The sequence below is a fragment of the Mustela nigripes genome, chromosome 3 (assembly GCF_022355385.1).
Source record: "Mustela nigripes isolate SB6536 chromosome 3, MUSNIG.SB6536, whole genome shotgun sequence".
Taxonomy (NCBI): domain Eukaryota; kingdom Metazoa; phylum Chordata; class Mammalia; order Carnivora; family Mustelidae; genus Mustela; species Mustela nigripes.
In genome coordinates, this window is record NC_081559.1 from 153053784 (window position 1) to 153066293 (window position 12510).

General features: G+C 38.9%; 1 protein-coding gene across 1 annotated transcript in view; it reads left to right on the forward strand.

Moving 5' to 3' along the window:
• NECAB1 (N-terminal EF-hand calcium binding protein 1) overlaps positions 1-12510 on the forward strand; it is a 205413-nt gene that overhangs the window by 140205 nt on the left and 52698 nt on the right. The window contains exon 6 of the mRNA XM_059394834.1: positions 8355-8491. Coding sequence (XP_059250817.1) covers positions 8355-8491 — 137 coding nt within the window. The remainder of the gene's footprint in view (positions 1-8354; positions 8492-12510) is intronic.

Consider the following 12510-nt stretch of genomic DNA (forward strand, 5'->3'; position numbering starts at 1 on the left):
CAAGGAATTTTTTCTTTGTCTTTTAAAACCTAAAAATTTTACAGAAATATGTCTTGATGTTGGTTCTGAGTTGATTTTCTTAGGTATGTGGTATGCTTTTTTCAATCTGAAAATTGTCAAGAGGCAGGAATTAAGCAAAAGCATTTATTTGGGAACATAGAATTGCCATTTGAGGTACACTGATTTGGGCAGCAATCCGAATAGTGTCTCACTGGGGAGCAAAAATCCGGGATTTTTAAACACAAAAAGAGAATGCCCCTGTAAGTTGTTTACAAAGAATTTTGGTTGATGATGGGGACAGAACACTAACCTTGCCTAAACATAATTAGTTGCTAAGGCTATCACTAAGCAAAAGTCTCTTACTGTGGCAAGTGACTGGTGTTCTTGTAGAGTCCTTGATCTGTGGTTTGGCCCAATTTAAAAGTTCATGGTTCCATCAGTGAGGTCATGTGTAAGGCTTGATGACCTCCTGGCTGCATTCTAAAATGATACAAATGACTTCATTTTATTTCATTTTTCACACTTTGCATACCTAGTTTCAGTCTTTATATTTCAGAAAAGCGTTCTGGAATAATGGCTTCTAGTATTGGGATTGTTCGTTTGATGGTTTCTCTAACTCCTTAAAACTCTATTATAAATGTGTTGAGTATTCCTTGTCTACAATATTTGTTATGCCTTCTCCAGTCTTTTTACTTTTCTTTATTTCCTTTTGATTTTTAAGGACTGCCACTTTTTCATTTTCATTTGTTGAGCTATTACCTGTAATGTGTATGTGTTCTTGTGTTCCTTCTAATTTAGATTTCATTTCTGAAATAATTTCCTTCTCTAACTCTTGTCTGAATTTTGTCACCTTGTTTCTGAGCTGATCTCTCATTCATGTTGTTCTTTCCCATCTTCAGTTTCTTTTCGCAATGTCTTTTAGCTCATTTTAAAATACTTGGTTATACTTTTGATCTGTTTTGTGATCTTTGTCTTTCTGGTGTACTTTCATTGTCTGCAGGAATGGTGTTCTGCCCTTCAATATCCTTTCTCTTATAACAATATATAGAATTTGACCTTAATAGTTTTCTGTTGCCCGATTTAAAAAAAAAAAAAATACTAATTTCCCTGAATTTTTCAAAGATGGCTGTATTCAGAGTATTTTTTCTAGCTTCACAGAGCTCCCTTGTAGGTGGTTGTCTTGTGGTATTAAAAAAAATACAGTGACTTTCTCTCTGAGAGTTCCTGGCTCTATGCCCATCCCCTACTTTTAACTGAATTTTCTTTTCTTTATCTCTGTGACCGTGTTCTGTACAGCTTTGATTTCACTCCCAGCAGTTTCCTTTCAGCTAGCCCTCCTAGCATGCATTATTAGCTAGTTGAATTTAAGAGTTCACAGGGTCGGTGTCCCTGGTCTGTTGAGTTGGCTGAGCCATAGACTCTTGATTTCACCTGAGGTCATAATCTCAGGGTCATAAAATCGAGCCCCACGTTGGGTTCAGTGCAGATTCTCTTTCTTTCTCTCCTGCTGCCCTCCCCCTGCTGTGCTATAAATAAATTAATTAATTTTAAAAATCTTAAAAACAAATGGAGTTCACAGGGCCTCCATGATTTCCCGTCCCTGTAGGCTTTACTAGGCTGTTTATATTCATCCAGTTTTGTATAAATATCTTTCCGGGTTTAGCTGATGTTCTCCAGTTAGCCAGTTGTGCTTTCTAGTGAATATTTGTTGGCTGTTTTGGAATTCTATTGTCTTCAGGTCTGTCATATATCCCACTACTTCCCTTTGTTTTTTCCCATACATCCGGTGATGCCATCCAGTGCAGATCTTGTGGCTGTCAGTGATTCAGTTCTTATCCACTTGTAATTTGAGTTTCATAATGTTACCTTGAAATCTAGTTTTGTTGCATTTATTGTCTGTGGGGATCTTTTGCTGTTTTTATCTGTTTTGTCTGTCTATGAGAGGATTCCAGGAGTTTCAAAAGCTATGCCCCCCACATGGCCATCTTCCCCAAATCCTCCTGTTACTATCTTTTTCTAGTTTCTACACTTATGTGATGCAGAATAAGGGAATGGGTCTAGATGAATAAAACCAGAATTTACAGTGGCTTGAGGAGAAGGAAGAAATCTTAGCCAATATAAATATGAAGATCTGGGAGACAAAAGAGCAAAAGGAAATAAAAATGAAATTAAAGACTGAGAAGGAATTTTGAGAAGGTTCTGGAAAATGAAATACCATGGAAGAGGTTATGGCTTGTAGGATGCAGAGGCAATAAAGGGGAAGGGAAGAAGTAGTTGAGATGTATAAATTGGGCCTCCTGTACTACCTTTGCTGAGAAACAAGAATAGAAACACTTTTTAATTAGTTTTGCACTTGAACACATTTTTAACTGACCTTCTCAATGGGTCTGAATCCCATGGGTCACAGCTTCAGTATAGTAAGAAATATGTGTGTAATAGTTATACCTTTCTGAAGAAGCAAGGTAGGAAATGTGCAATACAAAATATATAAAGGAGCACCTGGGTGGCACAGTTGGTTTAGTGTCCAACTTTGGTTTCAGCTCAGGTCTAATCCTCAAGGTGGTGAGATCGAGCCCCACATGGAGCTTCCTGCTTAGCAAAGAGTCTTCTTGAGTTTCTCTATTCCTCTCCCTCTGCCCATGCACACTCACTTGCTCTCAAACACATAAATAAGTAAATAAATCTTTTTTAAAAATAAAATATATATAGAAGGAACTCCAGAAATTTAATATTTGTGAAGAGCCTGCTACACACTGAACACCAGCATATATTTATACTAGCAAAATTCTGAAGTGAACTGTTACCACAACATTCAAGCCTTGTGAAATTTGAGCCAATTATCTGTTCATTACATTTTGTAATATTCTTCCTCCAGTGGGCTGATAGCAATGATGAATATTTATTGGAAACTATAAGGTAGACATCATACCATGTGCTTTACAGGCTGTATTTCATTCATTCCTCACAAGTTTATGAGATTCCCACTGTTCTTATGTATAGTTAGAGAAACGAGGACTTAGGTTCAAAAGTTCTCCAAGCTCACATTGCTATTGAGTGGCATAAACACTGATTAGAATATATGTGTAACTTGTGTCTCTGTCTTCAAGCGCAGATTCTTAATCACCACATTGTGTTATTAGATGTGATAAATGGAACCCAGATCTTCATCTGTTAGCTATTAGCCCTCAAATTTGGACTTGCTCTGTTTATATTTCCACATTCAAATCCAGGTTTTTTTGTTTGTTTGTTTGTTTGGGGTTTTTTGCCAATTTTCCACTTGTTTGAAGATTAGTTCTGAACAGAATGGGAGTATTCTTTAGGCAAAGACATTCAAGGGGCCATATGTTCTTGTTAGAGTCTCCTTCTATGAAACAGAGCAGTAAGTGCAGCCAGAGGGGGGAAAAAAACCTACATGAAATCAGTCTTTGATAAATGCAGGATGAGGTCCCTACAGTGGAGTTTGTCAATGGAAAGTTCTTAAAGGACAGAACCCCTCTCTAAAGATAGAACGCCTCTCTAAACCCCTCTCTAAAGTATTTTCTGATTTCAAACTACAGAATGTCTCAACATAGGGCTTAGAAATTATTTCAATTTAAAATCTGAAAGTGAAATAAAAAGGGGCCACCTGGGTGACTCAGTTGTTAAGCATCTGCTTTCGACTCAGGTCATGATCCCAGGGCCCTAGGATCAGGCCTCGTGTTGGGCTCCCTGCTCAGGGGAAGCCGGCTTCTCCCTCTCCCTCTCTCCCTTCCCCTGTTTGTGTTCCCTCTCTTGCTGTCTCTCTCGCAAATGAATAAATGAAATCTTTTAAAAAAATTATTTCAATTTATTGGTAGTTTAATAACATTTTATTCCAGAACTAGAGCCTTGTTTCCTCTTTCACTGACCTGAAAAATCTGTAATTCCTGTAATCCTTGGGAATCTGCAGCGTGAAAATATCTTAATTTCTTGAACTGCTATCTAAAATTTCTAACTACTTATCTGTAATTAACCTCAGTCCATTCTTAAGAGTGAATTAAGGACCAGTTCTTTATTTTTTTAATGGTTTAATTTGATATAGTATTCTCCCAACTTAAAAGAAAGGTCATTTAAAATAAAAGTCTAAGAAAGTTTACTAGAAATAGGACATAGATAAAGCAGTGAAAGGCAGTTATTATTTTTAAAAAGTAACAGTTTGGGGAAAATAACCTTATCTTTGTAAAAGTGAATTTTCTTCTGTTGTAAAAGCCAGCACAGCTGCCTCACAGAGGAAAAGGGAAAGCTGCAGGGGCTTAGATGGAACAGAGGTCAGAAGCAATACCCCCTACTAAATGCAACTGCATCTGAGCTCATAAACAAGAAGATGCTGAGACTGGATGTCACAGACTTGATTAATTTTCAAGTAGGGCAAATACAAACAGGGAAGACTGATGCTCTGATTTTCCTAATTAACTCAGATGATTCATAGTGGGTTAATAGTCGGGATTGCCACTCTTCCATTACGCAGATGGGCAGGAGCTTGCTTTTTGGGAAATGATCTGACAGTTAGGATGCACAGGCAGGGTCCTAAGAAATCTGACTTTCAAAGGGCTCTGCTTCTAATGGTGGGGTTTTTACTTGGATGAATCCTCACCCTGTTCCAGCTCCATACAAAAGAAATAAGCAGATCGAAATGTTCACACTAGGTCTTTCCAAAGGCGCAAACAGAAATATTAATGCTAGTCAACAATTTTCACATAAAGATTAATTTAACTGACAATTATCAATGATAGGAATGAACGTTATTGTGATCTGAGGAATATATTATTAGTCTTCATTTGCCCATACCCTTTTTAATGGACATTAAGGGATTAAACTGTTTCTGAAAAAAGTGGCAGAATCTGGATATCAGGTACTGTGTTGTTTTGTTTTGTTTTGTTTTTTACTGCTTTAGTAGACCAGTGGATGTTCTTTCTGCCAGTCTCTCAAATTCTAGATTTTGCTTGCAGGAACATGTGTTTTAAGCCTTTAGCAAAGATCCCTTTTTGTACCTGCAGAACCAACACATTCGTTGAGAATAGAAAGGGCCATGCTTTGACATTTTCCAGCTTGTTATCTATTTAATTTTCCATCTGCTTCTTTTGCCACTGCCTTCCAAAGGAACATCTGCTGCACATCTGAGAAAAGGGAAGGAGGGAAGGAAGATTGGATTCATGCCACCTGGGTCTGCAGTCCTAAACCTGGGGATTCAGATTAAGGAAAGGGAAGAAGACTAACAAATGGTCCAGAAAATGAAATGAGGACAAACAGTCTGTTAAGAACAAAGCTTTATTTCCATTTATTGCAGAGCCCACATGACCAGGCAAGCTGGACAACAGTGTCTGCCTTCAGCAAGGGCTCCGGCAGAGGGAAGCAGCTGGTGTCTGGCGGGGAGGCAAAAGCAGTTTCTGGAGCTCAGACGCGCCCTCTGGTGCCTGAATTTACCCTCCTCACACCTGCAGCTCACATACCCTTTAAGCATTTATGGGGCAGCTACTCTGTTTACAGAGCTAGGCTTTGTTCTGGGCTTTCTGGAGGCAGAGATGATTACAAGATATATTTCCTATCTTAAAAGAGTTGGCCTAGGATGAAGGAGATGGGCAAGTAGACAGCAGATTACAATGTACAATAATAAATTATGCACGCTGGCTGGAAGCACAGAGAAGGGAAAAGATGTATGTGCTTAATCCTACGAAGCAAAATGGTGGCTCAAGAAAAGGAGAGGCAGTACAGAGACAGTGCCATGAGCAGAGTCTGGAAGGGTGAACAGGAACATTAGAAAACAAGCTCTTTTTTCTCCTTAGGATCAAGAAGTAACATGTAACAGCCCATCTTCATATTGACTCCAAAAACTGAATGCCGCAAAACCTTAATCAACCGCCTGCCACCCCTCTCAGTGTCCATCCAAGCATCAGTGATTCTATCCAGTGTACTAGCTGGCTGTGCCATCTTTTAACATTATCTGAAGAATCACTAACGAGCATGGCAAAGTCCTATCAGAGTAGAGAGAAGTTTTGGTGGAAGAACAATTTGCCGCCACGGAGTCGTCGACTGTTGGATTTTAACTGTCCTTAAATATCGAACGTTGGCATCACCGAAATCTTGATATATAAGACCACAATAGTCAAGCCAGTTACATTTTTAGACTTAGAAGTTTCTCTGCAATCAAGTATTGAGTGCACATCTGATATGGGCACCATGAGACACACAGAAATATAAGGCATGACCTTTGAGTCTAGGAAGCTAAAATCTAATTGCGATGATAAGCAATTAGTTCTTTAGTCCTGATGTGACAAATACTTAACATTTAACTGAGAAAAGAGTGAGGCTAATGTGAGAATATTCGGTGAATATATGCTTTCTTTACTTTCGGGCCCTCTACAAATAGGTGTAAAACTTTATCATTCTCTGTAGTCACAGGGTATACCGAGATGCAAAAGTAATTAGCATCATCTCTGACTACACTAATATGTTGTCTTGACATTTTAACACATTTTATATTTTTATTTTTTTTAATAAATTTTATTTTAAAAATATGCTTTCACAAATGCGAATGGCTGGGAAAAAAGTCAAGCACACCATTTTTTCTGTCACACATTTTCTTTTCAAAAGAAAGCTTTCCTCGGGTGTCTGGGTGGTTCAGTGGGTTAAAGCCTCTGCCTTTGGCTCAAGTCATGATCCCGAGGTCCTGGGATCCAGCCTCGCATCTGGCTCTCTGCTCGGCAGGGAGTCTTTTTCCCCCCCTCTCTCTGCCTGCCTCTCTGCCTACTCATGATTTCTCTCTGTCAAATAAATAAATACAATCTTTAAAAAAAAAAAGAAAAGAAAAGAAAGCTTTCCTCAATTTAAAAACACACTGAGGAATAATTTTTTGAAGTTTTTATTGCTATTAAGTAGCAAGCTATTTGATGAAATTAAATATTTGGTTATGTTTACCTTGAAGTAACTCACAGAAATCCTTAGGTTATTTTAAGCATCTAACGTTTCAGCTTGTAGTTAGTTTCTTAGGTGGAGTTTCAACGCATTAAAATTTTAAGTTTAAATCAGATCATTAGATATAATAGATAAGAGAACTCCCTGTGTTCATCTACGAGAATGGACTTAAACTGATGATCGAAACATTTCATGATTTCAAGGTAGAAACAAAAGGAGGATTTCTATGGCATTAGGTGATTGGGGCACCAGAAGAAAAATCCCAAAGTGATTTCTGTTAATAGGCCACGATCCATTATGTCCTAATTTAGGCTTGGTAGAAACACAGTAAATTTTTGAGTTGGACTGTATGCCAGAGTTATCGTCTGATTTGTAAATGAGAAAACTAGGACCCAGAAAGATTAAATAATTACATCTTCATTTTCTGGGTTTACAACCATGACCTGAGATTCCCCAGCATATCATAACCTCCAGCATTATCTTGTCACTGTTATTCCATTGGTTTTATATTTTCATCCATGAAAAAAAATCATTTAGGGACAGAGCTAGATCAATGTGTTTCTTAGCTGAACTCGTATTTATCATCCCCACCCAATACTCTGGAAAATCAGGTTTGGCTGGCTGGTCTCATGACCTGAATGAGTGCTCTGACACTTCTTCCATGCTAGCCTGCTTTTCTTTTTTTAATTGGTTCTCTCTGAGACTGTAGAAGACAAGAACAGCGTAGCACCATGCACAACCCACCTGTCTCCTGAGATTAAACTCAGCAAGTATAGCTATGGTGTTTGCGATGATCACTGGTAGACTTGGGGCTGTTTGAAGCCCTGGTGCTTTTGTGGCTGAGTCTGATGCAAATGAGGCTCAGGTAAGTTCCTGAGGGAGGGACAGAAGCAGATTTAGTAAACTGTTTAAATATTCCATGCTTAACGTTTTCTGAATTGGGGATAACTACATATAATTTTCTTTGGCTTCAGTATAATACAAAGCAGGCATAATAAATATATCAAGAAGGAACTAAGCCAATTGCTGAAACGTGACTACATTTAGTGGATAACAGAAGAAATAAACAATGGCATCATTACTTAAATGAAGCACAGAACAGACTCTGAGTTAATCACTTACCAACCTTCTTCACCAGATAATATTCTTTTCCTTTTCTACAAATGTCTGTTCCATAATTCCAGTAGGTTTTTTCCTTTTTCCTAACATTGAGGCAGGTACACTGGGAGATGAGCTAGATACTCCTGTTACCTCTGCCGCTCTGATATTCAACTTCTGGTGGGCGGGTAGAGCACTGCCCCCACCTCCACAGTCAACATGTCTTCTGTCCCTGGTTTCTCCTCGAAGATTATTCTGAAATTGAGGGGTACATGGGGAAAAGCATTCCTGGATATTCTTCCTTACACCTTTGCTCTCATCCTTAGGACTACCAAGAGGCCTCTAATTTGGAACAATTTGTAACTCGATTTTTATTGAAGGAGACCTTGAATCAGCTGCAGTCTCTCCAGAATTCTCTGGAATGTGCCATGGAAACTACTGAGGAACAAACCCGTCAAGAAAGGCAAGTTAAATATTTTCATATATCTCTTTAGCAATGATGAAAGAAGAGTTGATGGGCATCACGATTAAGCTAGTGAAAACTAAAAATGAGAATTAATAAGTTTAAAGAGAATAACAGGAACCTCCTTTGGGTGCTCGCCTTGTATTTGCCTCTAAAAACAGCCATTCTATTTTAACTGTCCATCATTTATTCAAATTTAAATTGCAAATTTAGTAGGTGGAGAAGACTTTATGAGACTGACGCACTACCTACTGCGCTAACGAGGCACCTTGGAGAAGACTTTAAAACACAGATACATTTTACATAGTCCTGACTCTTCAGCAGGCTAAAGTCTACTAAGACATGAAGAGTAAAACCATGACGTAAGATGCGAAGTGATACATATCATACAGAAGGGGAAATAAGGTGCCCAGGATTTAGGAAGAGTAAAAGATTGCAGATAGAGAGAAGAAAAACAAATTCATGGCATCTCCTGGCAATATTTGGGCTCATCTTGCAAATGAGTATTATGTGAAAATGTGGAAATGGTAGAGACTTAGAGGCAAAGTGACCCGGGATGTACCTAGAGACTTGGACATAGAATCAGCCTATTTATTTAAGGAAATAAAAAGTGAATGGTAGGGAAAGATGTCAAAATTCAAGACCACCAATTAATATCACTGAGAGGGTAAGTAATGCTATTATAAGGGCTATATAAATAAGGGTGTTAATGCTAAAGAGGAACCTGAATTAGAACTGTGTAAAGCAGACATCAAAATTATTCTAACCAACAGTTGCTACTTACTTTCTTGAGTTGCCATTGTTTACACCTTGCAAGCTAGAGAAAGGCTTGGCAAAACTCTGGCTTATGCAACATTTTTTGCATGTGTTACTTCAAACCTACACATATGACCATCTAACTTTTGCATTTTAAATTAGAGAGAACCACACAGGAACTTTTTTGAACAGACTGATAATAAACTGCTCAGTAGGGCCAATTTTTCCAAGCAAACTAACGGATACGTAATTATTAGGACATCTCAGAAAAACAGTGGGATTTTCAAACATGTGTTTACAACGTCAAAATGAGTGATCACCAGCAAATTCTAACAAAAAAAACCTCTAATCTCAAATCTAATGAGCTCGTGCAGCTGATGAACATGGGTCTGCACTGTGCAATGGATCTGGGCCGCATTTTTACATTATAAACTTATTTTCAGTGCCTTGAGTGATTCTGTATCAAATGGCAGGCATAACAGATAGCTTTAGAAAAGCAACAACCCTTTGCCTCAAGTTTGAGCAGAAGATAACTCAACATCTTGAGACACAATGAAATTGATTTTGTGTTTTGCATAGGAAAATGCAGTTGATTTCTCTGTTTTGTTTAGATTTTCTTGATGTGACGTGGATTCTCCCTTTTCAGAATCAATTATTTGTCACCTGAGAGGAGGCCTGTAAAAGCACTGTGCTTCCTTTCCTCACCTGCACTTCGGGTTTTTTCTGTATTCCTCTCCTGCAAGCTTGAGTTCTGCATTCACCGCCATATAGTGAATATACGACGGATAGCTGCTGTCCGTGTCAGGCCACAGGCTAGCCTTGGCCTCCTGTGAAAACTGCCGACAGCTGCACAGCAGCTGTGTTTGATGAGAAGGCGTGTGATAATGCAGAACTTGATGAAAGTGGAAGACACTGGAGGACTAATGAGTATTTTATTTCTAGGCTTCCAGCTCAAACAGAGCTTGGAGGAATGAGAACTATTACGAGTCTGATATAACTTATGGTCTTTGACTAAGGTACCTAGGGATGCCCAGATCTTACCCCAAATCCATGATACTCTTCTCAGGGAGGTTTTCATTAAAAAATAAATAAAAAACTAGGTTCTGCTAGGGGTTGGTGCCCATAGATCCAACTTGAAGTGTCTAGTGACCCTGCCTGAAGAATGGGAATTGGGCTCATGCTTAAAAGTACTGTGTCTCCTCTCCCTACTCCATCTAGCAATCAGGTGGCCACAAGAAACCAAAGTTAGGAGAGCCCCAGGCGTCCTCACCAATGGAGAAAAAACAGGACAGGAAAGATGGCTATGCTTTTCCCATGGTATTAGACAAGAGACCAGTAAATAAGCCTCAGAGGAGATAAGACTCGAATGGGATCTTTAGGGTAGATTTAAAGGTAGAGGATAGGGGTGCCTAGGTGGCTCAGTGGGTTGAATCCTCTGCTTTTGGCTCAGGTCATGATCCCAACGTTCTGGGGTCGAGCCCCGTGTCGGGCTTTCTGCTCCGCAAGGAGCCTGCTTCCTCCCCTCTCTCTGCCTGCCTCTCTGCCTACTTGTGATCTCTCTCGGTCAAATAAATAAAATCTTTTAAAAAAATAATAAATAAAGGTAGAGGATATTCTCCCTGGATGGATGGGGTTTCCTTGCTCACACCATAGTACCCATCTTCTTCCTTCTGGCTGACTCTTCCTCGTTTGTGTGGTCACTTGGACAACACTCCTCTCAGAGTAGGACTTTATACTTCCCACTCCAACACTGTGAGCTTCCTCAGTACTGTCTACTTAGACTTACCTATAAACTCAGTCCTTGAGATCATGATCTGAGCCGAAGGCAGAGGCTTTAACCCACTGAACCACCCAGGTACCCCGAGACTTTGAGTTTCTAAATGAAAGGGGCTTTTCCTTCTTTCCCTGTACCTGGTACAACTTCATGTTAAATATATGAAACTGAATGAAAGGGAATCCCAGGAAAAGGGAGCTATATAGAACAGCGATGGATGAGGGCCTAGGATGGTGAGAACAACCCTTCTGGCAGCTGAGGTCAGCAAGTCTAAAAGCTCAACAGATGCATTTTGATTTCATATGATCAGAGATTGTCTTGATGATTGTGAATAAAGGAGAAATAGAATGAAAACAAGTTTTAAGGGAAATTAGTCTCAGAACAGTATATAGTAAAGATTTGAGATGAGTTAGAACAAGGTCAGAGAGAAGAGGTCAAATCGATGTACCCCAAAACTCACCCATTTTTTTGTAAAGGAAGAGTTCACAATGCTCTGCATAGTCAACAATTGCAACCTGCAGATAGCCTTAAAAATTCCAGGGTTATAATAATTTGCTTCCCCTTAAGCATCAGTATTACTTTGAGGCTTAATATTTATGAACCCTCAGGATACAAAACTTCATTGGATTTTAGCAAATTTTGAGAAGTCATCTATTCTAGCTATCACCCCAGGGAGGAATTGCAGATTATCATTCATCCTGCAGTAATGATTTAGGCATGCAGTTTCGGGCAGACTGTCTGTGTCTATTCATGTGAAAATGGCAATTTCAGAGAGAAGGGATGCATACAGCTGGAATGCCACAGTGGTGATATTTTTCAGATGGTGTTCTACAACAGTCTTTGTATCTGTCCTGGCATACTGGCTAAATGAGAGCCACTTTAATTTCATGTCTTCTGAAAGTACCTAATAGCCAATGACAAGAATAATCATCACGTTATACTGGAGCTTCCCTCGAGAGGCCCCTGTCCTCTTACATAAGCCTCTTTCCTTCACAAACCAGAATTCTGGGAACACAGTTTAATTATATGTGAATTTCTTTTTATAATGGAATCTGAAATTTTACTCTATTTTCCATAGTTCTTCTTTATCCAGAGAAATGACTAATTCCTTCTAGGTTTAGAAGTTATTTTTCTCCTTTTGATGGTTGTCTATTATACAAGGAAGAGAAGGCTTTAATTTTGCTTGCAGGTGGTTATAAAACTTGAGTCTACATTCCTTTAGCTTGAACGTAAAGGAGAACTGCTCTAGTCACCTGTCCTTCTGACCACTAGAGCTGCAAGCAAGTTGATCTTTTTTAAATGTCAAAGGAGAATTCATAGGGTGGTCTAGTTAAAGATTGGAGAGTAAACATATGATTTCTTTTCCTTCCTCCCTAAAACTTTCAAAGAAGACATTAACAGAGCCTGGACAACAAGGAGTCATAAAGGTGCAAAGATAAGGATAGATGAACCAAAGGGGTAGAAACTTGGAATATGGAAAGAAAATGAA